At 40.8% G+C, this 15,744-nt stretch overlaps 1 protein-coding gene and 1 non-coding gene across 2 annotated transcripts in view; one reads left to right on the plus strand and one right to left on the minus strand.

The window, feature by feature from the left end:
- Positions 1–2,867: 2,867 nt before the first annotated feature.
- On the plus strand, positions 2,868–2,939 carry trnaq-cug. Its single transcript has one exon. It is a non-coding gene; the product is annotated as a tRNA-Gln (tRNA).
- Positions 2,940–13,192: 10,253 nt separating this feature from the next.
- The window catches only part of hsd11b2 (hydroxysteroid (11-beta) dehydrogenase 2), a 33,953-nt gene continuing 31,401 nt past the window's right edge, over positions 13,193–15,744 (minus strand). The window contains exon 5 of the mRNA XM_034679517.1: positions 13,193–15,432. Within this exon, the coding sequence (XP_034535408.1) occupies positions 15,032–15,432 (401 nt within the window). The 3' untranslated portion in view covers positions 13,193–15,031. The remainder of the gene's footprint in view (positions 15,433–15,744) is intronic.

Raw genomic sequence — 15,744 nt, forward strand, 5'->3', positions numbered from 1 at the left:
TGAGCTGACTCTGACAGGTACAGAACACTACAATCAGGGCGTCAGGTCTCACAGTGAGCTGGGACACATGTACAGGTTTACAGACCATACAGCTACACTGTGGATTAAAGAATAAAGGTTAAATAATAATCTTCTTTACTGTAGAGGGTCAGACTGGATGCATGAAGGTGAACCTGAAACACCAGGTGATGCTTTCTCCATTTATCGTTTCCACAGGCTGCAACAACACAAATGTGCAACGTGCTTTCCACGCGGATTCATTCATCCATTACTACCTGGTTAAGATTCTGACCAGCAGATTCTGCAAAGTCCACACAGGAAGGTTTCATTTATTCCAAACAAAACATAACACAGTGCAAAATGACCAGTTCCCTTCAGTTTGACGTCTTTCAAAAGCTCTAATCTGGATAAGAAGGATCCAGATATGGGGATATTTTATTTTTGCTGTACAGGATCCAGTAATTCAGCCTACTTTCATCTGTTTTTTTTAAAATAAAAACTGGACCAAAGATATCCAAATCTGGATTACTAGTGCTATAAATGGGACAATGTGTAACATATTTTGTCTTCAGGGGCCAAAGATCCACACAAATCAAAAGCACCTCAGCTTATTAAATTAAACATCTTTTGTCTCTTAATAACAGCTTTTTATGGGATTAAGATTATTTTATCAAAGACATCAGGATTATCCTGACCCCAGTACAGCATGATTTAGGCATGGTAACATGTGATTGGACTAAAGTCTAACAAATGGAAGAACATTTTTACACTGATCTGGATGAATTTGACACTTTTTTAATATTCCTCTCAAAATTGATGACTTGTTTAAAGCTTCTGTGAGGAACTTTTGTTTTGTATCGATTCTGGCGCCCCCTTGTGGACAAAGTGATACTTCTTATCTCTTGTCCTATACATGCAAAAGTAGTGTTTTCAACAAAAGCCTCATCCTGTTGTCTCTTAACAGTCAACTTTATCAGGCAATGTGATTATTTTCCATGAAAACAGTCAAATAAAGGCTGTTCCTGAAGCGAGATGTCCATCATCTGGTCTGACACCTACCCCCTCAGGGCGGTTTCAGGCATTAAAAATGACAACAGAGAAGGTGTCAGTGTTGCTGCTGATGGACTTGTTTGCTATTGAAGGTCATAAAGAGGCATCAGTATCATTTTCAGTCTGTTTCTCAGCCAGTTCAAAACTCCTCACAGGGCCTTTAAGTGACAAATTCGATGGGGTTGACATTAGGATTGTGAAAAAGACAGGATCTTTTTGTCCCTAAATAATATTTAATCTAAATGGCTGTTAATACCAGAAGAAAAAGAAAAACATATTTTACTTACCGCAGCATTTGTCTTGATTTTGGCGCCCCCTGTGGACAAAGTATGTCAATAATGAGGAACATGTTTGGACTGTAAAAAGAGACACAAAAACTATCCACAGGTTTTTGGTATTTTTCAGTCTAGCTGTTAACGTCAAATAAATAAATTAAAAATAATTGTCTGGTGCCAAAGTATGTAATTGATATTTGGTTTGTATAAAAAAACAGGACCCCCATTCCCCCTATCAAAAAACAAAAAGATGTTGATTTCAAAATTTTAAAGAAGTAAATAATCAAATATAAACATTTGAAGCATTTTGTCTTGGTTGTGGAGCCCCCTGTGGACAAAGTAGATAGCTTCACGACCAATTTAGAGCACTGGTTATCCAGATTTTTCTAATCTTTAGAAATCTGTATCTGGATCACCTTTGTCCAATGTAGTTTTTCTTTAAAAAATAATAATAATGATAATTAAAACAGACTTCTTTGCATGTTTGAATATTATCTAACTTGGTTGATTTTTATTTTGTGCACCTCAGTTTATGTCCCATCAACACTCTGCAATCTAGGATCTCATGAAATAGAAACACTCTGGTCAAATTCAAGTTCCTACAGGCTCCACATTCTTTCTGAGTACAGCAGGGGATTAAATAATCTTTCTATCACACATATTTCTATGTGTGGGCGTACTGACATTTTTCACTGTGTGTGTGTTTGACCCTCAGGTTTCATGTCTACACACAATGTTTGTTTTGGTGCCCTTTTCCCCAAAACAAAGGCTCATGTTTCTGTCTCTTCAGGTGGATCGATCTCATCTCTGTCTGCAGTTTCCTCCTGTGAACACGTCAATGGATCCTCAGCTTCAGTTACACATAAATCTAATTTCAGCCACTTTACTCTGCTCTCTGTGTTTATATAAAAACATACAGGAAGTCTGAGTGCTTCCTCATTCTGCAGGTTTTTTTTGCTCTGACAGTCACATTTGTTTTGATAATTCTGAACATATAGGATCAATACCATATGTGCATTTTGTTTAACTATAAGACTCTGTATTTCTCATCTATTGTGTTTCAGCTTTTTAAAGTACTTTGATAAACCAGCCTTGTGTTACCTGAACATTGAAGAGCATGCAGGCGCCTCTAAAGGGATCTGCTGTGTTGCACTGACACCTAGTGGCAGGAGGCGGTACTGCATACTGACAGCGCATATTGGATCAGAATGCAAACACTGGTTCTTACACGTCAATAAATAAATAACCACAGTGAATAATAGGACACACTTCCAACAGCCTCTTTATTTTTTAGAGTTTGATTCAATATAATGTATGTCATGTTTCTTCGAGACTTTTTTGACGCGGGAGGAAGTGACGTCAACACCCGAGCCATAGACACGCGGCCATGCCTCCAGCTTCAAGATTAATGTTAGTTTTTAAATGAATAAAGTAACCCTAGCTTTGACTACTTCAGTGTGATTACAATCCACTGACACACAAGGACATACTTCTACAAAGTATTACTATATATACAACTAACTCCCTCTGTGACGCACATGAGGTTCTATGGTGTAATGGTTAGCACTCTGGACTCTGAATCCAGCGATCCGAGTTCAAATCTCGGTAGAACCTGTCTTTTATTTTCACCCTCATTGATTCATATGTGAAAAACTGTCACAGTAATGCTAGATAAGTACATTTTACTCAACAACGATACATGATATGAATATATTAAAGTGGGACCGCCTGAAAACTTTATTTTAAGCATCAGTAATAATGTTAAAACTGTAATGAGGTTAGAAGAAGCATTGAAGCCTTGTGCAAAAGTGGAACTATTAATATTGTAATGTAAAAAAATCCCAGGTATCAAGAAAAAATAATTACTTAATGATATATTCAAGAAGAACTGTAGAAAAATATATATTTATTTATTAAAGCTCCTGTGAGGAGTTTTTATCTGGTTATAAAATATAATTAAATTTATACTGATGCCTCTGTTTGACCAACAAACCTTTTTTTAATAAACTACAGTCATTTTTAATTTCTACAACTATTGTGTAGGGATAGCTGTCATAAAAAGTATAAAACAAAAGCTGTCAATATATAAAATTCTGTAGCATTCATGAAAATAAAATTAGATGACTTTTAAAAACAACAACAAACAAACAAATAACCCAGCAGGATGAGAAAACATCCCCACTACTTCACTATATTCACATGTACATGACAATAACAGTAATGACCATTTTGTCCACAGGGGGCGCTAGAATCCACACAAACCAAAAGCTCTGTACAGACCTTTGAGTAGAATTATGAGGATTACTAGAGGTAAGTAGAATAAAACAAATCAGCTGATAAGCAAATAAAACATATTTGAGTTAATTACAGTTATTAAAATACCTGCAGTTCCAAAGTGGCCACTAGAGGCCGACACCAAAATGAGTCAATCCCTATTCTTTTACAGCACGAATAAACATGTTCATTATATTTGACACAGCACAACAGGGGATCATTTTATGACACACAGACAGAGCTGATTAGAATAACTCTCTAAAAAAGGCAGCTGTAAGTCTCTGAGCGGTGTAAATAAACTGAGGCTGAGCTTCCTGCGGCTGAAATTTCACTGTGGGGCCCCTCATGTGTCCTCTGAATGATCTCCTGAGTCTGTTTTTTTAATGTGTGAGAGGAGAGCAGCAGGTGATGTAATAAAGTTCAGAAATGAGCTAAGACTGGGTTGGCCTACATTCATACGGAGCCAAGCGTTCGGGACATCTGCAGCCCGACTCTCTCTGCAGCCCGACTCTCTTTGCCAACACACAAAGAAATGAAGCGACTGTAGTTTCAGCTGAACGGAGAGAACCACAGAGACACTCTACTGAGTTCATTAGGCTGCCACTTGTTCTTTTGTGGTTCGTTTTTGGAGAAGAGATGAAGTTCAGACTGATTAGCTTCGTGTTAGACCGAGGGCTGCGAACACTGAGAGGCCATAAAACAGCTAGCATGACCAGTGTTAATCTCTAACTGTTGTTACTGCAACCACAAGTATGATGCTGGCTGTTTGTAGCTGGATATAAACAAGAAAACACCATGCAGATTAAACATTTAAGAGTTACAAGGGTTTCTAGTGCAGCAAGTTAAAACCAGGACATTAAATCAGGTTAGCTTATTCACTGTAACTGATGTTGGCTTTAATCAGAGGTAATCAAACTCCAATTCAAGCGGCATTTGGCGCTACAGGTCTGAAACTCCTACAGGTACTGAAGAGTTTAGAAATTGCTCTAGTAAAATGATTTGAAGCTGGCAGCTCAATCCCTTTCAGCAGATGCTTTTGCACAAAGTGCGTCCAGTAAAAGCTCAGGTTGTTGTTCTGATCGTCTCACAACTTTTGCAGAAAGCATCCCCACAGAGATCAACCTTTTCAAATGTTACGTCGTGATGCACTTGCTTCTACAGTAGATGGTATGGGAGGTGTAATCCGAGGTGCCTGCCAGGATTTGACTTACCTGTAGAGACTTTTTGGAGGGTGTTTAGTTTGAACATTTAGGGCACTGGAAACCTTACTGGGATTAGTTGTATAAAAAAAAACTTCTGCTGAGTTCTTTGTGCGACCGGTCTGTTTGTGCCGTTTGATATCCAAGATATTGATGTGCAGGAACACCACATTGGAAGGATTTCACCTGCTGTGGGCGCACAGGATGCAAGAGGGCAAGACTGAATTAACTGGGGAAGAAGGCCAGCTCAGTCCTGGACCCTGTGGAGGTGGTGGCTGACAGGAGAATTATGGCCAAGCTGTCGTCTTTGATGGACTTTTTTTTTCTATATATATTCTTGTTTTATTTCTTGTATTGCACACCTTGTTTGCTGCTGTAACTCCATGAATTTCCCCGTTGTGGGAGGAATAAAGGAGTATCTTATCTTATCTTATCTTAAAAATGAACACCATCAGGTCTGTGGGCTTCGGGCGGGATGGTGGGTGGGTCTCCTTTCTTTCCTCTCAGTTAATGTACATTTTAAAGAGATTTGTTGCCACAGATGTGTGATTTGGGACTGTATGGAAAAGATGAAAAGCAAACATTTATATTTTTTTCGTAACCCTTTTTCCTTGAGCTTCTCTTTTGACAGACAGATGGGTTTTTTTGTCTAGAAACGGCTCATACATCGCTCTCTTTAGAGTCACCAAAGTCCTCTGACAAAATCTGCGATGTTATCCTGCAGAGTGAGAGAACCGCTGGCTCTCTGCTGCCTTGATTGGTAAGTTTCTTCATGCATAATATCGACGCAACAACATAGAAACGCAAAAGAACCCCGAAACCGATCTACATCAGCGACTCTCATTTCTTGCATGGTAAAATTGCTGTTTTGTGAATGGTGTCTGGTGGCTTTAAAGAGAGCAACCATACAGCTGTTTCTTGTTTGAATAAAAACACCTTCCTCTTTAGTAAATAAGATCTTCTCCTTATGTCAAGAGCAAGCGGCAACCTCCAGTCTAAAAATATGAGTCAATGCGGAAGTGTTAAAAGCTGCAGTTCATTGAGGATCCGCTTCAGGCTGGCTCCGGAAGTACCGGAAGTCACATACACATGAATGGGGAAAAGACGATCTTTGCAGCATTACTAAACATGTTTACAGCCTGGTACAAAAGATGAGTGTAGTCTGGATAGCTAATTTCTCGACGTCCTCTCACTGTGAGGGGGGTGAATTTTTTTCTAATTCGGCAATTTTGAAGATATTGAGATTACCAGTCTTCCAATGAGAGGCACAGCTGCCTGTGGGAACACTATAGCTGTTGGCTAGGAGGCTCAAAGCCCGCCTCTTTACGTCACACTGGCTCGACAGAAGCAATATGGCTGCCGCAGCCGATCGGTCTCAAAACAGCTCTTCAGAAACAGATTGGTGACGTCACGGATACTACGTCCATATTTTTTACAGTCTATGGTCAAGAGTCACTTAAAATAACAATCTGTGTCTGTCATTGGCTAAAAGAACGCTTTTAGTGGATGTACTTTGACTTGGTATGTTCTCCGCCAAGGATGACGATACAGTGTGTTTTTTAAGCTGCAAACTCATGCAATCTACTGGAGCAATTCCAAAACTTTATGTATCTTTAAGTCCAGATAAAATATGCAAAAATGGAGCCTTGGTTTAAAGAACTATAAGCAAAGGTTAGATAAACTCTCTTTGGGAAAGAAATGGTTTAAAACATAAAGAAGTGAAGTTCTTGGGACATCAGATTACGGCCTCACAAAAACCTTCAAATGTCATCATTGTGTTTCCATCCAGAGTGTTGATGCAGCTTTTATTCTCAGCTGGAGCAGAAACAGGTCAAATGAGGAGAGAGGAGGGAGAAGTGTGTGTTTTAAGAATAATAAATCAAAGTACTCTGTGGGGATTTGTGTGCTTCTTGTTAAGTGAGAGTTAAACTCAGTGACTCGCTGATGTAGCCAGCTGGTATCCCACAGAGCTTTAAACAATGTGAGTTATTTCCATCACTTGGCTCAAAGCTGCTGCAGGGAGGAGGGGGGGTCTGGGCTCCTGCATAGACCACATATGTTAACCGAGGGGGAACATTTGGACTCTTCTCCCCTCGGTCTCAATGGAAACGAGCCGGATTTCCTCAGCTGCTGCTGTCCAGAATAAACGACCACATTCACAGCGACTTAGCTGGAGAGAAACGTCCACACTCCCGCCCAGTTAGCACTGGATTTGTCCTTTGTGCGCCAGTAAGCTGCTCGGACCATGACAGTGCAAACATGGGCCTTTTGAGAGCCTCCTGCGAAAGGGGCTGCCACTAACCCAACTGCTGCTGGACCGGGTCCATGAAGGACCATGTGAGGACACACACCTGGTTTTATCAAGAAAGAGAGTTCCTAGAATACTGAAGGACAGACATGATTGAATCTCCAAGCCCGCAGTGTTGAAGGGGTTGAATTCAAAGAAAAGACTGATGAGAGATTTCTTCATTTTCAGGCTCAAACCAACAGAGGATTTATCTCCTAATAAGGACTATGTGTATCACAGCCTAATATTTCTTTTTCCACTGTGCAATAGAGCTCCATTGTTGTCCAAAAACTATTAAAAACACATCAGTGAGACGTATTGCTTCACTCAGCAACATGTTCCCTTTATTAGCGTGAACACACACACTGTAAATCCTCCCACTTAGGATCAAGAGTACATCTAAATTACTGAGCCTTTAGTGAATGTATTTAAAGGTTTATATCTACTCATCTCTATTCAAAGAGTTACCTCTGTTCAAAGACGTCTTTTTATGCACGTCGTCTTTGGACTTAACCCTTAGTGACACCATGTTTCTTGGCTGCATGACCATCCTACATGGTTATCCATCATCTTGAAATCAGCATCATACCACCATCTTCGCCAGATCATGAAAACTTGGTCTACTTCAGAGCCACTTTGTTCTGCACAATCACTGCATCCATCTTTCATCCTCCTGGCGCCGGGGTTGTGAGCGACGGGAGGCCTCAGTCATGAAGGGTACAATCGTTTCATGGATGCATGGCGACCTTTAATTGCTAAGTAAGAACTCACTTTGCTTTTGTAGTCAATTCAATGCTTGCTAGTCTTCATCGTGTTCTACAGTGGTCTGAAACTTCTGGGAAATGTTTGCCTCCATGTACTTATCTGCACCAATCTCAAAGAAAGTTATACTAAGGAGAGAGAGCAAGGAATATCCGCCATCCTCTTTTTGTTTGTCCCTTCTTTAATCTCTTTTTACATGTCCTAAATCGATATTAAAATCTGTATCCAGGGCTGGATTCAAATGTCTTCTGGTTTCTGATTGAAGTAGGTTTATACTCTCCATCCCGGCTACCATCAGCTGACAGTTTACTCATCTCTTTAAACAGATGTCTTCATGCAACTGCAGCTAACACTCTACTAGATCATTCATTAAAACTTGAGCAACAAGTTTTAATGAATGATCTGCTTGATGCTGCCGATCAGCGTTTGGCTCTAACCTCCATTCATCAAACATTAAAAGTTGTTTTCTTCTCCTCTTTAGGACAGATCTGAAAATGCCTGATTATTTCTATAAGTTATATTTTTCTGGATCTTATGGATTTATTCAGAGAGGACAGGATAGTGGAAGAGCAGGAACCTGGGGAATGACATGCAGGGAAGGAGCTGCAGGTGTGCATCAAACATGGGCCGCCTGCTTGAAGACTTCAGCCTCTGTGCACGGGGTGCATGACTCAACCACTAGCCAAACTGGTACCCCAAAGCTTGACCTGTAACTTACAACAAATTTGCATCATGATGTTGATATTTCAGCTAAACTAAGACCTGTTAATTACAAAGAAATGACAAAAAAAATCAGTTTCTTTTACAGGATTCATATCGCTGAAGTAACAGTGAAACTGAGACTCACCACAAAGGAATGAGCATGAGGAAAAACTCCTCTGGGATCAAAGATATGACAGTATTTGCTTTAATCTTGATCATAACACATTGTCGTTTCTTGAGTTACTAATTGCAACATAAACACTGCAGGAAGAGTAAGTCTGGACTGGATGTTACTAGCTTCCAGCTCAACTGGAGCATCTGAAAAGTTGACAATCCAGAGGCATTTATAACTCCAGCTGATGACTTTATGAGACTTAACTATGTGTTCATCCAGAGAACAAATTGTGTCTGCTGAAAGTCGTCCCATTTTTCCTCTGTATCTTCCAATTTTGTTGCATAAAAACTACAGTAAGCAGTTCTGCCTGGAAATTATTCAGCCTTTTAAGACGTGAACCTTATATTTGTTAATGTGTTTCAAGGTTTGTAAGTCACATAACAGCCGTGTGATATTAATGTGAATGTGTCTGTAGTCCCCATCTGTCTGATATTTCTCCGTCTCCTTGTCCAACACCTTGCATAAGAACAAATCTTGGTCTGCTTGTTCTCTGATGAGGTGTTGAGAGGCGTCATGAGGCCTGCTGATGGAAATGAAACACACAAAGGGTCAAAGGTCATCATCATGTGGTCTATTTCTCAATAGCAGCCTCCTGTCTCCCACATGTATTCTTTGTGTTGGATGGCGATTTGTTGGAAAATCAGAAAGCTTCCTGGAAATCAAGGCCCCAGGAGAGAAAGACACGATGAAATGCTCAAGCTCTTCTTCTTCCTCTTAGAGAGAGAGAAGAGGATAGATCTGTGGAGAATAAACACAGATCACTTCTTTCAATAAACCACCCGCTGCTGTTTTTATAGAGTCAGACATTAGTGTCTTTGCAACAGTAAAAAGAGACATGATGTTTCTTCCCTGCAGTTTTATTTTTCTATCACTGTCATTGGATACTTCACAGAAAAGGGAGACGGGAAATTAAATAAAATAGATTATAAAAAGCAATCTCAGGTTTTATTTCCTTGGAGGTGAATATTACAGCATACTTAGAATTAGTGGAGTCCTGAGGTAGCCTGGAAGTGAGTGAGGGAGGGGGTTCCTGGAGGAACTTTTTATAGCTCAAAAGAGTTCCAGGAAGGACTCCGGTCCAAAACTTTCTGCAGGATCTGTTTGTAAAATGAATCAGTGAGAGCAAGAGCACTAGAAAATACATTTAATTCAACACTGGACATATTAAAGCTTCTATCAGGAGTTTTAAGCTGGTAATGAAACACACTGAAAATGATACTGGTGTCTCTGCATGACCTGCAAAAGCAAACTAGACCATCAGCAGGACATTTGATTGGTACTATATCTATTTTATAAGCCTGTAGCCCTTGATTTGGGGTTACTGTCAGGTGAACAGACCACCGCAGAAACTATTTTCTACACCAAAGATTCATAAGAAGTTGCACGCCAGACCATTTGAAATAAGGAAGGATGAGATACTTTGTGAAAAGACTCTACTAACACATGTGCTCTTGTGGAAGTTTTTCCCGTTACTTCCTGTTACTGGTGAATAATGAAATAGAGACTCTGCCGGCCGACAAGGTTTTAATTTCTTTGCAAGGAAAAGGTCAGTCAACACCCGAGCGGTTGGATTGAAGAAAGACCCTAAACATGGGGAGAGCTTAAACATTTATACCTGAGGACCGCCCTTTAAGGTGTATTTCACACCCTTTGTCTGCTGCAGGTTTCTGCACCGGGGCGGGGTTGTGTATTCATAAAGGAGGTTTCGGGGGTCCAGACATCACAATTTAAAACCCAAAGGGACCCAGTATCTTGGTGAGTGGACAGGAGATGGGACACCTCAAGCACTGCAGGTGACTGCATCAAGACAGGGTTGTGTATTCGGGGGGGAGGTTTTAGAGGGTCTAGACATTGCATTGTAAAACACAAAATCGAAATTTGACATTACACCTCCTGGGACTAATACAGTATTCTGCATCTGAATCTGAAGATTTGCAAACAGAAAAATCTTCCAACTTGTCTTTAGGGGGCGCCAAAACCGACACAATCTGAAAGATCCTCACAGGAGCTTTAAAATCACTTAAAGGAAGAGTTAAAAGAAAAGAAATGAGGGGATACTTCCTTTCCTGTGCACACAAGTCATGATCCCGTGGGAATACAATTATTACCTTTTGCAAAAAAGTTATTATTTGTGCACACAAGATAAAAATGAAGGGACTTCAAGAGAACCAGTGCAACAAAATAAGAACAAGCCAACACACTTAGGCTACTCACAAGCGTACCATTACATTTTTTTGACACCTCTTCCCTAAGTTAGAGTTCCAAAAGCATGCCCTCATGATACTCAGGTGCAAACATGCTCATATAGTTTTGCAGCTTCGATCAGCCTGCTCTTGTTTTGCATCAGATTGTGGAGATGAGCTGTCAGCATCTCCTCTCTCTGCTGCACAGAGCTGCACTGTGCGCTGAAATCTGCCCATATGCAGATGATGAGCAGCATGGGACACTTATTACTTGTCTTGTGAAATTGATTTATGGAACATGTGGTAAAAATTTCAGCATTTATAACAAAGCTTCCTCGCTGGAGTGAGCCAGAAGGGGTAGCTCTGTCAAATAAAACACATGCACAACATCTCCAGACCACACGTGAATCAATTGTGCTAGTGCTGGATCTTGGACCCCCTTAGACTGATTACAACAATGATGTCAAAGTAATATTAACAGACTTTATGTGCAGATCTATTGTTTTTAAGTCACACACTTAACAAAATGTTGCTGAGGCACATTTGCTGCCAACAGCAGACATGGCTTTCAACACTGCTGTTTGTGAGTTGACCTTTTAATTTTAGCAGGCCAATATTGCCTTAAAGCTGGGGTTGGTAATCAGATTTAGATACACTTTTTGTTATACTGGTTAAAATGATCTTTATGTCCTGATGGTAATCAATACATGATGTGTTCTTAAAAAAGAGCGAAGAAAAGCTGCTATCTACAGCCGGAGTAAACCAGGGAAAACACCAACCAATCAGCCTTTTTTGGGTGCCAAAATTTTAAACCATTCAAATCCCGTCCTGCCGTTCTGCCCGCCTCCTGCGCGTACTTTTCCCCGGCGTGCACTCTGAGTCTCCGTCTCCTGCCTCTGCTTCCCCTGATTCTACTGACTGCCCCTCTCGCTCGACCTCAGGCCTGTCCCCTCTGACCTGATGAGGTGCTTTGCTCAGGACTGTAGTCCGGATCAGAGTCTAAAAAGCTCTCACCACGGGGCTCTGACAAGCAGAAGAGTTAATGACATTTAGTAAGTCCTATAGAAATGTATATGTATTGTAGCGTCCGTCCAGACGCTGTAGGGATGACGAGCCGATTCGTGAACACGTTGATCTTTAATAACCGGTCACTGTCGGCCGTGATCACGACAACCAACAAAGCAACAATCAATGTTTGAATGAATGAAGAACTTCTCTTGTCTCTCCTCTCTCCTGCTCACACACTCTACACCTCTCCTGATGCCTTCACTGACTGTCAACACTGTAGGAATTAAGAACATCTACACTGAACATGTTTAACAAACAGTAGAGCTGTTACAGTGTTATATATGTGTTATGACTTTTCTCCTGATATCGTGTCACCAGTACAACTGGATAATGCTAGCATGACAGTTGTGAGTGCTAACAGCAGCCATGTTTGTTTGTGTTTTTAACTTTCACTATGATAATGTTTTGGTGAGGACCGGTTTTGAATCAGTCAGCGGCGCTCGTGAATGTGAGCGGGGGGGACGTCGTTCTGGCGGAGCTCTGAGGGAGGAGGGGAGGGGTTAGACGGAGTCCTGAGGAAATGCTACATTCAAATTCATGCTAGTTTTCCGAGACTGCCAACCCCAGCTTTAAATGAACGCATGATGGTTTATTTAAACACACACAAACAGCACAAGCGCACAGTGACCCTATCTGCTCTGCAGTGCAGTTCGGGAGTATTTATCTTATTGTGTTTGCATTGTGAATTAAGCTGTGTGTTTTGGTCTCATTTGCACAGGCTGAGCGTGCACCAAAACCACATAATCCTTTTGTGAATCAGGCCCACAGTGTGTTTGTTTATTTTTCTCCCCCCCCCTTAAAGGGCTGCTGAGTCCTTCTGGAACATTAGAATTAAAAGAGAATGTATTAAAAGTCATTTTGTGTTTGACTCTGTTTAAAACCTGGCAAAATAAAAATGTTAAAATGAGAATGGAGAGCTTTTAACGTGTTTATTTTCCAAGTTAAATGGACGTTGCATGAACAGCCAGCTGCAGCAGCTGTGTTGCAACAATTCCAGTTTTGGACTTTAGTCTAAACTTTCTTCTTTTTATACTCATTTTCATTGTTAATGTTGTGTTTCTGTTTTTGGCAACTTAATCCTGCCCTGATGTTCCTGCTTTGCCACAATGTCCCAGCAGTGAAGGCCGTTTTTATCTCTTACCAAACAATGACCCAAATCAGAGTCAACCCAAACCCAACCACCTCCACCCCGAACACAAAGAGCTGATGAGGCAGAGTCTGAAAAAGTCAACTTTATTTCTATCAAAGAATGAACCAAGAGAACATTATACATCATATTTTGTCTTTTTGAATTTTTTCTTTAAATACAAAATTCACAGTTTAAGTGCTGATAAAAGATACAAGACGCCATAAATAGTTTGACTCCAAAACAAAACGTGGGCTGAAAAAACAAAACAGCAAAAAATAAAACAAGTCGCAGGATCTGATGAGAGACGGACAGAGCACAACACACTCAATGAACATAGAAGTGCAAATATATATATATTTATATATATATCAAAAATATTCCCTCTCTGACACTCTTCTCATCTGCACCACGTTGCAGACCCGTTCCTTTTGGAATAACGGCGAGGTTGGTGTCTCGTTGGATTCATCACAGCTAGGAAAAATAACTGCTACATGCTTTATTTCTTTTCATACGTTGAGCTATGAAAAACACAAGATGATGTAACGTTCGAAGGTCCTCAATATGAAGATAAACTCAGTGTTTTTGGATAAAAATGGCGTGTGCTTTTGTTTTTCTGTGGTACAAAAAAAAAAGGGTATGTGGTAATGCAGCATGAACATTTTCAAAACCTCTACAACAAGAGGAAATGAGTGATATTTCAAAAATGTTGTTATTCCACACTGTGTCTGGCCTTCAAAATAAAAGCACATTTAAAAATTGGAGTTACAAAAGTATAGATTCTTCTATTATTGATTTAAGAAGCAAAAAACAAGCTTCAGTATAAAACTATGATTCAGAATTGTATGCAGATTATCTAAAGTTACTTAAAACAAAAATTTGAATCTTGTTATCAAGAAAAAAAATCATCCAACAGTCTAATATTTAAAACTTTTGAGTACTTTTGTGCTTTCATAGAAGAAGTCTTATATGCAAATCCAAAATTCAAACAATAAAGTTACTTTACTTTTGGGAATCAAACAAAAAAAGAAACATCATCATGGCTGTGTGCTTTTGTTTTGAAAGGATTCAGTGTTCCTGTGGCTTTGATGTAGAAAAACAATAGACTCAGATATGACAGGTGAAGGTATACTCTTTCAGTAAATGTTGTAAATGTGCAACAGAGATGTCAGAAGTGTGGAGATATGTCAGCTGATGGTTGGAGGTGTCACTACAGCAGCTTGTCTTCCTGAGCACGTCCAATTGGACTCTTGATGTAACGTGAGTTAGTTTACATCTCTGTGCCGATGACCGAAATTGGGTATTTGTTTCATGCTTTTCCTCTTTTTTCTGTTTCTTTTTTCAGTTTTTATTCTCCTTTTATTTGTATTCTTTTTATTTTATGGCCACCACTGCACCATGAAGATGTGTTGTTGGACACTCTCGCCCAAATTAGCATCCCAGTTACTCTTAAAGATCCATATTGCTCATCAATCTCAGATAACTTTGCTAACTTCTGGTTCCTCGTCCAATCAAAGTCTGGCACTAATAATAGAGGGTGTATTATTTGTTATTGTGTAACCTGTTTAAAACAAGCTGCTGTAGTGTTTGATTTCCACCTGCAGGTCCACCATCCTCCGCCAGGTGTGTTGCTGTGATGAAGGCACATAAAGTCAGAGTAGACTCTCAGTGTGTGTACAGTACAGCTCATCTCTCCGATCGACCTGCAGCTGCACTGCTACCTCAACCAGACCCCGCCCCAACCTCTGACCTCCAAAAAGTGTCCTCACCCTCCACCAGGGGGGAGGGTGTCAGGAGGTCAGAGCACAAACAAACAGAAACCATTTTGGTGCATCACTATGATCCCTTCGACAGTTTAAAATACAAAAAGGAAACAGCTCTATGAGTGCGTTACAGAAGTGGTCCTCTATGGCTGCGGGAGGCCTCACAGCTATTTTAGCTTCTCCTCATTGTTGTTGTTGTTGTGGAGGCTGAGGTTCAGGTTGAAGCCTGACTGCTTCCTCAGAGCGCGGGGCATCACCTTCTTCTTTACGAACAGGTTCTGGAGGAAGCGGTTGCTGATGCTGAAGGGGCAGTAGCTGTAGATGAAGTACATGAGGCCGACGCCGGCCCCTGCGTAGTATCTCGCCTGTGGTTGCGGCGACAGCAGCGACCGGACGATGGTGTCCACGACGGGGCTGAGGTCAGGGCTGGCCTGGCTGGCGTGGCTCTGGAACAGATCCTTGGTCTCGGCCACATAGTCCTCGCCGTAGTCCTCGAGCAATGCCGGAGAAAGACTCTGAAGCAGATGTTTGTGCTGCTGCTCCCAGTAGGCGTGGTTACTGGACTGACCTGCAGAGACAACAGGGAGCAGGGTTACTCAAAGGAAAGACACACGGTGAAACATAAAGCAGAACTTCAAGTGAACTTTTGGATTCATAGTTGGGTGCCAGTAACACGTTTCAAGAAGTTGAGACAGAGACAACAAATCCCTGATAAAGTTGTGTGATGCTTAAAAAAGAAACACCTGGAGGAACATCTCCCAGCTAATGAGGTTAGTCACATGACTGGGTATAAAGAGGACACTCCAGACTCCAGAGAGGCTGAGTCTCTCAGAAGGGAAGATGGGTCACAACTCTGTTAGAGACTGCGTGAGCAAGGAGT

The sequence above is a fragment of the Notolabrus celidotus genome, chromosome 3 (assembly GCF_009762535.1).
Source record: "Notolabrus celidotus isolate fNotCel1 chromosome 3, fNotCel1.pri, whole genome shotgun sequence".
NCBI lineage: Eukaryota > Metazoa > Chordata > Actinopteri > Labriformes > Labridae > Notolabrus > Notolabrus celidotus.